The sequence below is a fragment of the Lissotriton helveticus genome, chromosome 8, assembly GCF_964261635.1.
Source record: "Lissotriton helveticus chromosome 8, aLisHel1.1, whole genome shotgun sequence".
Lineage (NCBI taxonomy): Eukaryota > Metazoa > Chordata > Amphibia > Caudata > Salamandridae > Lissotriton > Lissotriton helveticus.
In genome coordinates this window covers 1,579,148,412-1,579,164,730 of record NC_136069.1, presented here as the reverse complement: position 1 = coordinate 1,579,164,730, position 16,319 = coordinate 1,579,148,412, and the positions used below count along the sequence as shown (strand labels likewise).

The following is a 16,319-nucleotide window of genomic DNA, read 5'->3' as shown; positions in this document are numbered from 1 at the left end:
GCCTGTTCATGTTCACCCCAGGCATCACTGAGTGGTGTTTGAGCCACATTGACACTGGTGACAGCCCACATGTCAAAAGTAAGCTGAACAGGTTTTATGAACATGTCAGAGCCAGCTTTAAGGCTGAGGCAGCAAAAATGCTGGACTTGGGGGTAATTGAGCCTTCTGACAATCCATGGGCCTGCCCAGTGGTGATGGTGCCAAAACCTAATCCCCAGGGGGGGCAAAAGCATTATGGTTCTGTGTGGATTACAGAGGACTTAATGCAGTCACAAAGACGTATGCTAATCCTATACATAGATTTGATGAGCTTATTGACAGGTTAGGGACTGCTGAGTACCTGAGTACATTTGAGTTGACTTCAGGCTATTGGCAGATTGCCCTCACAGATGGAGCAAAGGAGAGGTCAGCATTCCCCACCCCAGAGAGACATTATCAGTTCAAGGTAATGCCCTTTGGCTTAAACAATGCACCTGTCACCTTCCAGAGGTTGGTGAACAGGGTCTTGTCTAGGTTGCAACAGTTCAGTGCAGCTTATCTGGATGACATAGCTGTATACAGTTCTACCTGGGGGAATCACTTAAGCCTTCTGAGGGAAGTGCCTCAGGCCATACATCAGGCAGGCCTGACTAATAAAGCAAGTATGATGAAAATAGAGCACAGTTCTGTGGTGTACCTGGGCCATCTGGTAGGTGGAGGCCACGTACATCCTCTCCAGGCCAACATTCAAACTATTTTGAATTGGGATGTTCCTGTAACCCAGACTCAGGGTAGGGCTAGGTACTATAGAAGGTGTGTTCATAATTATGGGGTCATTGTGGCTCTCCTGACAGGACTCATCCCTAAGAAGAGGTCCAAAAAGGTGGATTGGGCCACAGAGTGTCAGAAGGCTTTTGTCACTCTGAAAGCTGCTATGTATTCAGCACCAGTGTAAGGAATTTGTGGTCAGACAGATACTTCAGAACAAGGGATTGGAGCAGTGTTGTTACAGGTAAATGGGGAGGGCCTTCATCAGCCAGTAGCCTTCATTAGTAGGTGACTTCTTCCAAGCGAGTGGAGGTGGAGTGCCTCTGAGAGAGCTGCTTTTTCTGTGGTTTGGTCCCTGAAGATGTTGAGACCATATTTGTTTGGGACTCACTTTTTTTTTTTTTTATGTTTATTATTTTTATTATTGTTGCTAGCACATGGTATACAGTAACGGTGATTCATTCTTCAAAGCAGCGTCAACATTCAGCTGCCTGCAATCAAATAGAGCAACTTTTTGTATTGTATTTTACCCCCCCAACTTTAAACTTGCTACTTCAAGGGTCAAAGTTCACGATCCGTGTCAAAAATCCAATGTAACAAATGGCGTGTCTAGAAGCATCTAACAGCAGTGTATGCGGTCATTGATAATAACTATCTCGCCTGTACTCACAGTTCCCAGGGCCTCGTGTCGTGCGCTGCTTCTGATCCCTACTCCTCGCTCCCACCCACTACTCTATATCCACCTCATCTCCTGAGCTGTCCCCATCTTCCTCTTCAGGCAGAGGCTCGCAAATGTCCCCTCTGTAAGTGTTCCAGGGTGTCCAAATTTTGTTCCATTTGCGTGGATTAAGTCTCTGTTCGTACACCGCCCTCTCTGTCACCATAAGCATGTCCATGTTTCTGCACCACTGCGCCAGTGTCGGTGTCTCCAGTGCCCCCCATTTACTTGCGATATCCCGCTTTGCCAGCATCACACCAATGATCACCCATCGTTTCGCAGGCAGTGACATGTCTGTTGGGCCCCATACATTCAATAGGCAAACCCTAGGGTCACGCATGAACGGGTTCTGGAGGGTCTGGCTTATCGTGCGTGTTACACGCCTCCAGTATTCTTGTATATTAGGACAGGTCCATACAGTGTGGAACAGTGTACCCTCCTCCCCACAATCCCTCAGGCAATTTGGGTGTTCTGCCCTGTGTATTTTATATAGTGTCGTGCGGGTGTAGTAAACCCTATGCAATACTTTAAATTGGACCAATCTGAATCGGGTGGAAATACCTGCCTCCCTGGGCGATGCCAGAGCTGCATTCCAGTCTGCCTCATCCAGGTCCCCTATCTCGTCCTCCCAATATTCCTTCAGCTTCCCTAGTGGATCCGGTAGGTTGTTCAGTAGTTTACGGTAAGTGAGGGAGGTCGCACTTGACTCCATATAGTCCGTAAGCAGTCGGTCCTCTAACGGAGCCGACTCCGGAATTGTCACACCCGGCTCCAACACAGACATGAGTGCGTGCCTAATTTGTATGTATCTGTATGTTTCAGTCACCCCAAGGTCGTACTGCTCCCTCAGGGTCGCAAAGGAGAGCATGCCCTCTCTTGTCCATAGATCGCCCACCGTGGAGATTCCGATGTTATCCCATTGATCAAACCCTTTAGAACTGCGCAGGTTACCGAGGGCCTTGGCATCCCATAGTGGTGTGAGTTTAGTGATCACTCCCTCCCATGCCAGCCGCCTCTGAGCTTTGTGCCATATAGAGACAGTGTGTTTGGTAGGTCCTTCCAGCTTCCTCACCATTCCTTTGTTGTAGAGTGGGGCCAGGAGGGTGGTCGTGCCCAGTTGGCGTCTATCCGCCATGTAAGCCGGGTCGTCCTGTGCACTATGGAGCCACTGGTTGATCACCTTAAGGTGAGCTGCCCAATAGTACAATTCAAGGTTGGGGAGGGCTATCCCCCCACTGTACCAGTCTCTAGTCAATTTCAACTGCGCTACCCTGGCCGGTTTGCCACCCCACAGGAGGCCTGACAATTGCGCCGACACGTGGCGGAAGAATGATATGGGGACCATCGCCGGCGTATTTTCCAGGACATACAGGAAGCGAGGCAACGCCATCATCTTAAAGAGCGCCGCCCTACCTAGAAGTGTCAAGGGGAGACTCTTCCAGTGGCGCACGTCTGCTCTCAGCCTGTCCAGTTGGGGCTGAAGGTTCAGGTCTAGAAAGGTTGTGTGTTCCCTTGTAATTTGAATCCCTAGGTACTTGAAGGAAACGGGTTCTACGAGCAAGTGGCAATCCGTAGGTAGGACCGGAAGGACGCCCCGCACCATATAAATTATGGACTTGGACCAGTTAAGTTTATAGCCTGAAGCTGCACCGTGTCTCTCGCACAGTGCCAGTAAGACCGGGATACCGCTTGTGAGGTCCGTGAGGTAGACGAGCATGTCGTTGGCATACAGGGAAACCCTATCCTCCCATCCACCCCCCACTGTATGCCTTTCAGCAGCTGGGTGGTTCTGATAATCGTGGCCAGGGGTTCCAGCACTAAGGCGAATAACAGCGGTGAGAGCGGGCACCCTTGTCTCGTGCCCCTTGCCAGATGAAACTCCCTCGAGATATGTCCGTTTGCAGTCACCCTAGCCACGGGATCGGTGTACAGTAGCCTGACCCACGATATGAATTTCGAGCCAATACCCATGTGTTCCAGGACCGCAAATAGATAGCGCCACTCCACCATGTCAAACGCCATTTTGGCATCCAATGACAGCACCGCTGCCGGCTCCTCCAACTGTGGGGCTCGGGCTAGCACCCCGTGCAGCCGTCGCAAATTCAGCGCCGTGCTCCGGTGTGGCATAAAGCCCGACTGGTCCGGGTGTATCAGGTGCGCCAGATGGGGCAGCAGTCTGGTGGCCAATAGTTTTGCCAAAATTTTACTCTCGGCGTTGAGGAGGGAGATCGGGCGGTATGATCCGCACTCTTCAGGGGGTTTGCCGGGCTTAGGAATTGCGATGATTGTGGCCATGCGCTGATCAGGAGGCAATCGCCCCTGCTCCTGGCACTCCCTGAACACACGGAACAGTGGTGTGGACAGCGATTCGGACATGAGTTTGTACCATTCTATCGGCACACCATTGGGGCCCAGCGCTTTCCCTGGGTGTAATGCTGCTATAGCTATCTGTATTTCTTCAGCCGTCAGGTCGGAGTCAAGCTCGTCCCGTTGGTCTTGTGGGAGAGTGCGGGTAGGCACCCCTACGAGAGAGCCCTCTGCCATCCCCCGCGTGACCTCGTACTCAGGGGATTATACGGAGTGAAAATGGTCTGCCAGGAGTTCTACTATTCGCGCCGGACTGGTATGTATCTCACCACTAGGGTCCTTCAGTTGCAGTATGGCCCTCTGCCCTCCCCGTGTCTTCTCCAACCACGCCAGGAGCCTCCCCGCTTTATCTCCTATGTCATACACCCTACTCGTTGTTGCTGACATACTGTCCATTACCCTGCGGCGTAGATGGTCGGTGTGACGCTGCTGGCACAGTCGGAGCGTGTGTTGGGTAACCTCTGTCGGGTTCCCCTCGTGGTCCTGCGTTGCCTTGCCAAGTTGTTCCTCTAGATCTATCAATTCCTGACGCTGTGTGCGCTTGTGCTGCGTGATTACTGAGATTGCCTGCCCGCGAAGAACCGTCTTGTAGGCCTCCCACAGGGTTGCATGTGACGCTACTGAACCTGCATTTTCAGTGAGGTAAGATCGCGTACCGCTCTTCAAAGCCCTGGCTATGCCCGGTTCCCTGAGGTAACCCGGGTAGATCGGGTAGACTCGTCTATGGGTTCGTTCCTGACTGGACAGAGTCAGCGTCAGCGGGGAGTGATCGGAGACCCCTCGTGGTCTGATCTGAGATTCAGTGAAATTGAGGAGGCCCCCCCCCAACGTGAGGAAATAATCAATCCGTGATAGGCTATCGTGGACTGCCGAATAGTATGTGTATTGCCGGTCTTCTGGGTGGAAACGCCTCCATACATCTATTAAACCCTGTGCTTCCAGGAAGTCATGCAATCTGGAGGGCCCCGGTGTTCGTGTACGCACTGGGTGGCGGTCTAGGGAGTCGTGCGCCACTGCATTGAAATCACCTCCCACAATGAGATCCCCTTCTGGAAGGTCTAGCAAAAATGTCCCCAGTGCTGGGAGGGCTATGGCGTGTAGTGCCGGCGGGATGTACACCGAGACCACGTTGAGCGGCTTTCCCTCCCACTGCCCATGTATCGCCGCAAAGCGCCCCTGAGTGTCAGTGCTAACTGATTGGGTTATGAACCTGGACGAGCGATGCATTAGTATCCCTGTGCCCCGGGACCCTCTAGTAAACTCAGAGTGGACAACCATGCTGTAGCCTTTCCTATCTAGGGCCCTTGTGGCTGTGCCAGTGAGGTGTGTTTCCTGTAGTAGGACCAGGGCGGGAGTCAACCTTTTTATACTCTGTAGGACCAGCCCCCGTTTAATTTTGTCTCCCAGACCCCTCACGTTCCAGGACATGAGGCTTAACGGGGAAGCCTGCCCCGTATTAGTGCCCACCCCCATCATGCTTGAGTGAGCGGAGGGATAATTTGAGCGCGTGGAGGACCAGGAAGCCTGTGAAGTGAGCCTGTGCGCTGTGCGGCGACACTATCAATCTACGCTCGTGTGCCCCATCGTAACTGTCTTGACCCTGTGTACAAACTAAGAACCATAACCACATCCTACCCCCAACTCCCCCCTCCCTGCCCCCCTGCTCAACGGACTCAAAACTGCCTGCCCCCCCAACTCAGCAGAGTGCCTGACCCCAACCCAAAACATAGTACTTGCTCGCTGGGGTGAAGGACTCTCCGCAGTCAGCGGCCCCCTTCCTCGGCTGCGGAGGCCCCTCCGCCCAGTGTCCAAGGCGGCCATGCCAGTCGTCGTTGTCATCAATTCAGCCAGACATTAGCAGTGACTCACTGTTCTCCGTCGGCGGTCTCTTCATGAGGTTCAGTCAATGGGGAATGTACCTCCCCATCCTCGTCGTTGGCTTGTGGGCCCTGTCGGGATCCAGCATTACTGTGTTTTGTCTGCCTGTTGGAGCGACGAGGGAGGCCCGCCGTCCTCCACCCCTCTAGCCAGTCCTGCGCCACCTCCGGGGAATCAAAAAAACAAGTTTTGTTGCCTGCCACGACCCGAAGCTTGGCCGGAAAAAGCATTGAATACGGGATTTCCCTGGCTCTCAGTTCCTTTTTTACTTCGAAAAAGGTTCTCCTCCTCCGTGCAACCTCGGCTGTGTAGTCCGGGAAGAAGGCCAGTGTGGCGTTCTGGATCTTAATAGGGGGCGAGTTCCTTGCCGCCTGCAGGATGGCGTCCCGATCCCTGAAATTGAAGAGTCTCGCTATGATCGGTCTGGGGTTAGCTCCCGTCTTATGGCGTCCCCCCGGGACCCGGTGTGCCCTTTCCACTGTGAAGAAGGCGGAAAGTCCTTTGGGCTTTAGGGTCTCCTTGATTAGGGTCTCCACATATAGGTCCATCGCCCTCGTGTCTTCCGATTCCGGCACACCTATTATACGGATGTTGTTCCGCCTCGAGCGCCCTTCCTGGTCATCGAGCTTGTCACGCAGTTCCTTATTTTCTTTTGAGATGCGCTCCATGCTAATCTGCAGCTCCGATACGTCTTCAACCAAGGCTTTGGTCACCACCTCCATAGTATTCACCTTCTCCGTCATCTTATGAAAGTCCGCCCTTATAAGCGTGATTTCGGCTGAGATCGACCCCACCGTGGATTGCACCTGCGTGAGGGCCCGCATGACGTCGTCTATAGTCGCCTTCTTGCCACCGGACGCGTCAGCAGTCTTGCCCGATTGTGATTTGGCGTCCGGTGAGGGAGAGCCAGGCTTGTCGTATGCAAACCGGTCCAGGCGCGACTGCGCCGCCACGTTTTTCGGCCCCTTGCCGGCCATCACGGCTGTGGGTCTCGCCAAAGGTGAATGTAGCCGGTATCCGCTGATCCGGTCCAACTGTTTGTTCGCGTTTACACCCGGTTCCTCTGGGGTCGCTCCAATCGTCCCTTCCCCAGACCGCTACCGGGCACAGTCCAAGGGCCCACGCTGCGTCCCGAGGTCCGGTTTGACCCCTGAAAGTTGTTTGTGGCTCCTGCGGCCAGTGACGACAGCAGGTATTACAGGGTCCCCGTAGTCTGGTGATGCCCTTACAATGTTAGTAGGGTGAGGTTGCCAGCCGAGACTCAGACCCTCGCGTGGGGCAGTCGATAGTCTATTTCCACCCTGGAAGAGCGTCAGCTGCTCCCCTCCAGTCCCACGTGTGCCGCCCTTGTCTTGCGGCCGTCGGATCTACCGCCTGATACCCCTGGTGGTAATGTGGGGCCCGTGACACCGTCGGGTAAATTTGTCCGGAGTTAGGGAGAGTGTCCCGCGTGGAAGCACTTCTGCTCTCGGAGTCCGCCCTGGGAGGAGGCGCAATCAGGTCTATTATTCGCCCGGGCTCTCCGCCTCTCCGTGCGCCCTTGTTCAGCAGGGGGGCCCAGGAGCTACACTGCGGTCACTTAGGCAGCGCGAGTTCCTCCGCCGCCTGTCCCAGTGCTCTGGCTGCCGCGCCGAGTCTACAGCGGCTGAAGCAGGGCTTTATGGTGACTCAAGATGGCGGTCACCAGTCCCGATGTCGCCGCACTGAGCGCCGGTCTCCGTCCCTGCCGGCCGTCCGGGTCGTTCTCCTCCTCACCTCATACGGGCACTCAGGCACGCACCCCGGGCTCCTGAAGTCCGGCAGCAATGGCTGGACGCTCCGGTTCTCTCTCCGCCGTCGCTGGCCGCGGCCGGGCACTTCCGGTGGTTCTCTGCCCGGGACAGTCCGCTTCCTGCCAGGTCGGCAGCGCACTCTGCTCCCCGGTCCGGATGTCGGACACAGGCCCACACGGGGCACGGTCAAAACTGCTCTTCCCGACCTCGGATTGAGGTCCCGCTGGTCTGATTCATTGCCGCCCGGTCCTGGGCTTCGGTGCCTTCCCGCCTGGGAAAGTCTGTTGAAGGATAAATGGTCGGATTTCTCTGGGAGCCGCTTCAGTCACGGAGCTCTCCTCCTAAGCTGACGCCATCGCCGGCTGCTGGCCACGCCCCTTGGGACTCACTTTTGTGTGCAAACTGACCACAGGATTTTTCAGCTTTTTTCCACATAGCTGATGAGGACTACCGGGTTAAAGGTTAGCAACCCATTATCTTTTGTTTGGGGGCTCAATGCTGCAAAGTCATCCTAAACCCTGGGCACTCCCATTTTCTGCTGATTGGTACTAGTGGTAACTGACTCTGACTGTATCCTGGGCTCTGCCAGGCAGAGCCAGGACCAGTTTTATAGAGAAAACACATTGAGAATACAGTGAAAACACCTTCATACAGGCATGACCTACCCTATAAATCCCCAGTACATAATAGGGGAGGGGGATTAAAACGACTTTTAAGTCTCTAGTATATAATAGGGCATGTCCTTTCTGCACTTGCATATGTGCACTGCTTGGAGCCTGAGGTCAGTTTAAAAGCACCCCTGTGTTGAAGAACGGCATTAAAATGTAAATTGTGCCCCAACTCGAATTGGAGAGAGAGGCTAATCTGTTGGAAAGAGCCCTACTGCAGGTTAATGCCTGAGCTTGGGGAAGGGGGTCGTAAACCATTGAGATTCAAAGAAAAGATAGGACAGACAGGAATAGTCAGGGCCATCTTTCCCCATCCCATATTATCCAGCCAATGAGAGGCTTAAGGAAGGAATTTGCAAGCGTCAGGGGGCGGAGAGCTATGGAAATGAGACACACCGGAGGTTGGGTTAGCAAGATATTGCTCCCCTGCTGAGACTTCAGACATATTGAATTTTGGAAAAAATAGGGCCACATGCATTAAGCTAAGGAATAGCGATTCCTTAATAGCGATTCTTGAGGTATTGCTATTAAGCAATCACTATCCCTTATGCATGTAGGTTTCACTAACATATTTGCGCTTCCTATACATTTATTAATTGCCATTCGCAATTAATGAATGCCTTCCCATTAACTCCTATGGGCCGAATAGGATAGCATTTGCAATTTGCGATTACCAAATAGGTAATCGCAAATTGCTCACTCAATCTCAATGGTGCAAGGGTGCAAAAAGACCACCCTGATGCACCCTCAACAAAGGTAAGTATGCACGTGTGTGCACCACATTGCACTTTGAAAAATGAATTTGTGTGTATTTTTCGAAGGAAGTGCAACTTACCATCAACCTTAAGTTGATGCTAATTTGTGATTCCAATTAGCGAAAACACAGTTTGCGAATGCAAAATGCATCGCAATTAGGGAATCGGAATTTGCGATACCCCAATTGCATTCACAAAATAGGTAATCGCAAAAATTGTGATTACCTGTTTTGCGAATGCATTTGGGCTTGATGCATTGCAAATAGCATTTTACCGGTCACAAATGGGCTGATTCGCAAAATTTGCCCATTTGCGACTGGTAAAATGCTTGATGCATTTGCTCATAGTGCTTTCTGGAAGACCATGCTGCCACACATTGGAAGAAGTGGTCGTGCTCTGTGGTATTGCCCTGTGCCTCATTGGACAGGATTGCGCTTCTGCTTGACCCCAGAGAACCTAATTTGCTTCACATGTGAATCCAGTGGATTTGTAAGGGTTTTGTCCAAGTGGATTGTGAGTCCCAAACTTTCAAAGACCACCTCAGAGCTTCTAGACCCATAAATTGTGTTTTGGAGACTTTGGAACCCGCAGAGGAACTTCAAGAAGAAGTTCCAGAAGTTTGGAGAACTTTGGATAAACTTTGTAAAAAAACTCCATAAGTGGACAAGTTCAACCTGGCAAGCCAAACCGCGAGCCGGTCTGCCCTGCTAGTTCATCCTGATGACAATATCCAGAGGTCCGACTTCCATAGTTTGACCAAGAGCTCCCTGCAAAGCAAGCTGGGAATGGTCTGGCCAAAATCCTGTAAACTAATCTTAAACTCTGTCAATAAGGCTAGTTTAAAATTTACTCTGTTTCATGCACAACACCATGCCTATTTAACTCATGCCATGCTGCACTAGATTGTCCTTGATAGAAGAAAAAGATGCCCTAAAGGTGGAGGGCATGCATGCAGACCTATTGTTTACAACATACATACAGTGGACGTTGGGTCAGCCCTTTGCACCTGATTGAATTGCTTTGTTGTATATTTTTTTTTCTTATCTTGATTCAATGACTTTCTTCCCTATTCTTTTGATTGTCCTGCCAGGAGAATTTAGGTGTCACAGCGTTCTGATTACTTCCTTTGTGTCCTACCACTGCTAACGTTCTTTGGCATTCAGTAAACTAATTCTCTTTAAGCACTCCATGGAAGTGCATATATTTACTTTCTCCAGCCATCATGTGCCGCTACCCTCTTCACATTGTCCCAGTCCCTCGATCACTGTGTAGCTTCCTCTGCACCTCCCTCAGTTTGTGCTCATTTCTATGTTGCTTTTCCCACCCCTCCCACAACTCATTAATTGTTTCTCCATCACTATTGATTTTTAAACATAGAGGAGAGGATATAGGCTTACAGCTAGAGCGGTCGACCTTGAAGCTGGGTAACCGTTTCGAGTCTCAGCAACAAAGCTAAAAATCATCCTGTGATTCTGGGAAAATCACTTAGGGGTCGATTCCGATTCGGGAAACGAATCCGTCATATTTGTAGACATTTCAGTACAAATCGTAGTAATCCGTCCGAATCGCGTAGTACGATCCGTTGGCTCGAAATACGTCAGAATCGTCGCGAATCGGACGAAAGTCAAGGGTGAGTCCGTACGACATAGACCCGCACAGTAAACCGTACAATTCGTAAACATGCCATACGACCCGCCAAGTACGATCCGGACCGGGGAATGGGGACGCGATTCGTACGGATACGTCGGGTATGATCAATTCGTACGGAGATCTACACAATCGCATAAGCACTGTAGCCATAAATTCAAGGGGAGTACGCAGGGGTTGTAGGCACTGTACACATACGACCTAGGGGGTAGGGGTACGGACCTACGGACCGTACCCCTATGCACCGTATACCTACATTCATGGGGGTACACACGGGGACTTACGCACCGTACCCCTGTAATCCAGGGGTGTATGCACCGTACCCCAATGCACCGTACCCCTGCAATGATGGGGTGTACGCACCATACACGGGGGGTCCGTCCCGTACGCATTTCGAGCCGAAATCTGGTTTTCCGGACGTTTTAAACTGCCGTAGCAAAAGCGTCATACGGAGTGCTCTGGACACGAATCGTACTTGCTGGGTCGGAAAAAGCACCTTCGAACCGTACGGATGTCGCGTACTGCGTGTTCCGAATACGATTCGTACGGATCATTGAGTCGTACCGTCTTTGGTACGAATCGTACAGAGAACTGCATTGGGTACATATCGTACTACATCGTACGTGCGGGTGCGGTTCTCTGTACGATTCGTACGGGATAAAGACTCCGTACAACGATTCGGACGGGATTTTACCAAATCGGAATCGGCCCCTTAATCTCCCCATGCCCAGCAAAAAAAAATAATGTGTCTTTCTGTAACGAAACTGGTGGTCATGTAAAGCGCTCCGATACCCGATTTCCCAGGTCGAGCTCAAGCTATATAAAACTAAAAAAAAAAACATTCTCCAGCTCCTTTATTGCTCTTTTGCCCCTCCGTGCTTGTTTCCCCTTCCCCTCCACAACTTTATTTAAGTTTTATTTATTTTTTTATTTTTTTTCCTCCGTCTGTACTTTTACGTGACATCCCGCTTAAAATGGGTTTTTACCTATGTCAAGAAGCTTGCCTCTGAGCATGCTTGGAGGGGACCAGGAAATAGGTTTTCAATATTTAAACAATTCCATTCAAAGATGTCCACCAGCGATGCACGCATTCATGATGGCAGGCTTCGAATGCACTCATAATCTTTGAACAAACCCATTTAAAGATGGCCACCTTAAAGCCGTTTGTATCCACAGCAGCTATGTATCAAAAAGCATTGGCAAGGCTTGGTATCAAATGATTTGAGTCCCCAAAAATTAAAAGATTTTGTAATCGGGTGAGGGGCATGTTAATGAGTGCCAACAAGCTCAGTATTCAAGATGCACTGAATGCCTCTCTTTTAAGCAAATTCCCTTACAAAATAAGTGTGAAATAAAAAAAAACGGGCAATCACTAGTACTGGCGAGATGAAGATCTTTCATCAGATGAATGAGTGTAGAAACCCCCACTATGAAGAACTGGTTGAGAGCTGAAGAATAGACCTTATCAGAGCAGGGGCATATAGAATAACTGACGAAAAGCTGGCCAGGTTTATTGGAAATAATTCTTGTAGGCATTGCTTCATCTCAAAGAAACCCTGCAAAGTAGTTTGTGCTTGAGGTGATGTATTGCCTCCCAGTTTGGGCAGTGAGGTATGCTGGGATGATCCTGCATATTTTAGGTTTTTGTTACATCTGTCACATTACGTTGTGTAGATACCTTACAAAAGAAAATGCAACCCATCTGTATCCAACTTGAATCTCGCCTCTTTGTATATTGTTTTCGCTTGTTAATGATCCATTATATTCTGAAAACATTATGCTCAGATAAACACAGCTGTGTTTTGTGTCAAGGTTATGAGGCATTTTAAATATTTGGATGTGATTTGTAAACAAAGTCTTTCTGTTTTTTCTTAGTGAGGAAGTTGGACAAAACATTTCCAAATGTAACAGCAAGTGCCACTGCTCAGACACAGCTTACAATCCTATCTGTGGTTATGATGGCATTGAATACATCTCTCCATGCTATGCAGGGTGTGAAGATGTGAGTTACAACTTCAGGGAAAATAAGGTTTTGGTAAGTTGTCAAGTTTTTAAAGCCTGTTGATGGTGAGTCATTACCTCCTCATTGCAGTCTTCGCTCTAGGAGCGTTAGTATCACCGTAAAGAAATGCAAACCGCACTACTATTGCAGAAAAAACTCTTGAATTTCAACCATATATGCTATTCTAATTTTTATCATCAAACCTTCAGCTGTTTTTTTGTCACTATCTTGCAATAAGTAATTTGGGGTATGGGTTTGCAGCTATTTTGCGTTCGCATATAGGTCGATTCACAGAATTGGCCTGTTTGTGAATGCAAAAAAGAAATTTCTTATGTATCAAACCCATTTTGCGATTCAGATACCTGTTACAGAATCGCAAAATGGGTTTGCGATTCGATATTTGAAAGGGGCGTATATTGGTCGTCCCTTCCAATTACCAAATGGCAGCGGTATGTAGGAATGTTTTGTGAATATGAATGCAGCCACAAAACATTCACATTTTACCACAAACTTCAAGTTGGTGGTAATCCATTCGCAAATAGGAAGGGGTCCCCAAGGTACTCCTTCCCCTTTAGGAATGGTGGGAAACACGTTTTTAAGAGCAGGCAGTGGATCCACTGACCATTGCCTGCTCTTACAACATGAAAACAAAATTTTAGATTTTTTTTCTTTTAAACGTAACTCGTTTTCCTATATACATTATTGAGAAGCAATCACAGATATGGTGTGCTGCTTGGCAGTTCGGGCTGGACTGTTCCCAGGAGGCACGGGGTCAGACTGATTTGCATATAGCCATGTCTGAACTGGGGTGGCTGAGTGAACTAAAGAATGGTGATGGATTAAACCCAGATCAGTTGACTGGGGGTGAGTGTTTGATTTGTTCAAACGCTCCGTCCATCATCCCCTTTTGTATCGCTTTGTTCGCCCTAAGTGTGGCAGGGTATGCTCAGACGTGAGTCCCTTGTTCACTTGGCCACTGGATTCAAGATAGCCTGGCTGATGAGGATTATGAATCCGAAACCGGTCCCAGGATGCTTGTTTCCGGTCCAGGGAAGACATGGCTTGGCAGTTCGGGCTGGACTGTTCCCAGGAGGCACAGGGTCAGACTGATTTGCATATAGCCATGTCTGAACTGGGGTGGCTGAGTGAACTAAAGAATGGTGATGGATTAAACCCAGATCAGTTGACTGGGGGTGTTTGATTTGTTCAAACGCTCCGTCCATCATCCCCTTTTGTATCGCTGACCCTAGCAGGCCATCATCCCTGTGAATTTAGCGATTCCTAGGCGGTCGTAAATTGTGACTTACCCATTTAATATTAATGAGGTAGTTCGATTTGCAACCCCTAAGGAATTACAAAATGAAACTCTATGAATTTCATACATTACGAAAAGTGATTACCTAATTCTGAATCACAGAAAATCGCAATTTGGTAAATACATGTAACCCTTTGTTCCCCATTTCGCTGTGGCAGGAAGGTGCTACGGTAAGCTCCACTTTGCTCTGACATGTCGTTGGGTGTGGAAAGGAGCTTCACCTCTGAATTTCCTTGTTATGGACTGATGTGGGTGGACCACACTTGAGAGCGGCTCTGCTGCAGAGAGCACAAGATCTGTCTTGCCCCCTTTTGTGTGAGACTCACTTTGCGCTTGCTCAGTTGGTGCTAGTTTGGGCATACCAGGCCCAGTGCAATTTATGGCACTTCTATTTTGGTTCTTTGGAAGCCTATGTGAGATCTTGCTTGCTTAGATTTGAAGGTCAAGATTTTAGACCATCAAACTGACTCTAACACTGTTCTTGTGGTTTCCCAATGGTTTATTTGACCATCTCATGGAACCTTCTGCCAATTAGCTCATACCCCATTAAAGGTCTTGATGAGAATTACATACACATTCTTTAGATTCCCCATCTGGGTGTCTGCTGAAAGTTACTTTTAAATGCTATGGTTAAGTATCTGTGGTCTGACATAGTGGCATCACCATGTGGATTGCATACCACTTTCAGTGCTCCCAGCCCTCCAATTGCAATTACTTGTTCATTCCGTGCTCCCTCTAGCTCAATCCAGAGGCAGCTGTCATTGATTCTATGTGCTTGAAGTAGCTGTTCAGTGCTCATACTCATTGGTGCTCAAGTCTGTGTCTGCTGGTGCTTTACTTTTGTTCTGGTGTCGCCTGTGTTAACAGGTAGTTAATCTAGTGGCTCATGTAATTCCTTTTGGTCTGCTAGCTTGGCAAGTTCAGTGACTGATGCTACACTGTGTACTTGAAAAGTTGTGAACCACTGGCAGGAAATTTGAGTAGACACTCACTGCATGAAAAAGGATTAGTATTTGGAGCGGGCAAGTGTCCATCTCAAGGAGTAATCACAACTCTTGTCAAGGTCAATCCTTAAAGCAGGTTTCTTCAATGAGTAGCTCGAGAGCTAGAGGTAGCTCTCCAGTTTCCTGCGAGTAGCTCTCCTGTTTATAACCCAGGCAAATAATTCAGACGCTTTTGCTTTGTTGAATTAATATAGGTATACCAACATTGAAAAGTGTGTATTCAGGGTCAGAAAGAGTCAACCTGATGGCAGCTTCCACTCGAAGCTCCACTGTAGCACTGACAGCCTCTGCCTTGCTGCTGCACTTGGGGATGGTCGACCCCTGACTCTCCTAAGGCAGAGGGGCCCTAAAATGTCCAGTAGCAAATGGGAAGGAAGTTGCTCCCGCTGGACAGAGCATACTGTTGTAAGCATGGGCGTAAAATCCGCTCCGCTCGCGGATTTTTCGGATTTTCGGCAAATCCGCAATCCGCGAACGCTCGCGAATTTGTCGAAAATCCGTGAATCCGCTCGTGGCGGATTTTTTGCTTGGTTGCGGCGCGCGGCGTGGTGCACGGCGTTCACTTTCCGTCATTTAGCGTTTGCCGAGTTGTTTTTCTTTGCGAGTGACGCGCCATTTTAGATCTTGCTGCGTGTTCCCGCGGGAGTTTGGCGCCCGCGAATACGTACTCGCGGCTTGCCACCTTGCACAGCACACCTCGCGAGAGTTCGCAATTGCGAACACGTAGTTGCGGCGGAAAGGAACAATCTCGCACTTGCGAAATAGAGATTTTGCAATTTCGCACAAGAAAATCACCAGCAAACAGGATAAACCTTCAGAAAATTATGATTTTTATCAGAATCACTCCTCAGGTTGACATTTGCATGGGCTTTTTTTTGCAAGGAGTCCATTTTGGGGGGGGGGGGAGGAAGGAAGTGCCCCACAGTCTCCAACTTCCTGTTCCTGTCCAGCAGGCTCCTCCCAGTGCTTTGTCCATCTCCTGGTCACTTTCATTTGGATCTGGAGCTGGAAGGATTACTTTTTGTGGGTGCTGCTGGATATTTGGATTTGAGGCCTTTTTGACTGTCTTTGGATCACTTTTGGATTAGAAATCAACTTTCACAAGTAAGTTTGTTTGGGGCATTACAGTTGCTGCAAGTAAAATTTTGGAACTTTTTCAGAACATTAAATAAATTATATTGTGGGTAGCCACAGTATCCAGTAGGACCAGGGTTGGTTAGGGGTGCATGATACAACTGTTTTGTTGAATTTAAACACCATTTAGGCCATGGATGGGCTGGGATTGTGCTGATTTTTGTCCTTTTTTTGGGCCTGCTGGTGGGGCCCTTTGCCCAGGGGTGGTGAGTGTTGCATGGGCCTAGTCTTTCTGTGGGGTGTCTTCTTAAATTTAAACATAATTGAGGCCATGGATGGGCTGGGATTGTGCTTATTGTATTGTTTTTTGTC

The 16,319-nt window shown here is 49.3% G+C and overlaps 1 protein-coding gene across 3 annotated transcripts in view; it reads left to right on the top strand.

The window, feature by feature from the left end:
• The window catches only part of LOC144773524 (solute carrier organic anion transporter family member 2B1-like), a 619,417-nt gene that overhangs the window by 429,319 nt on the left and 173,779 nt on the right, over window positions 1-16,319 (top strand). For 2 of the 3 annotated variants that reach the window (XR_013599997.1, XM_078658585.1), the window contains exon 11: window positions 12,428-12,587. Coding sequence is in view for 2 of the 3 variants with exons in the window: in XM_078658585.1 (XP_078514711.1) it covers window positions 12,428-12,587 (160 nt within the window). In the remaining variant the exon portion in view is untranslated. The remainder of the gene's footprint in view (window positions 1-12,427; window positions 12,588-16,319) is intronic. The other variant, XM_078658586.1, reaches the window with a different exon arrangement.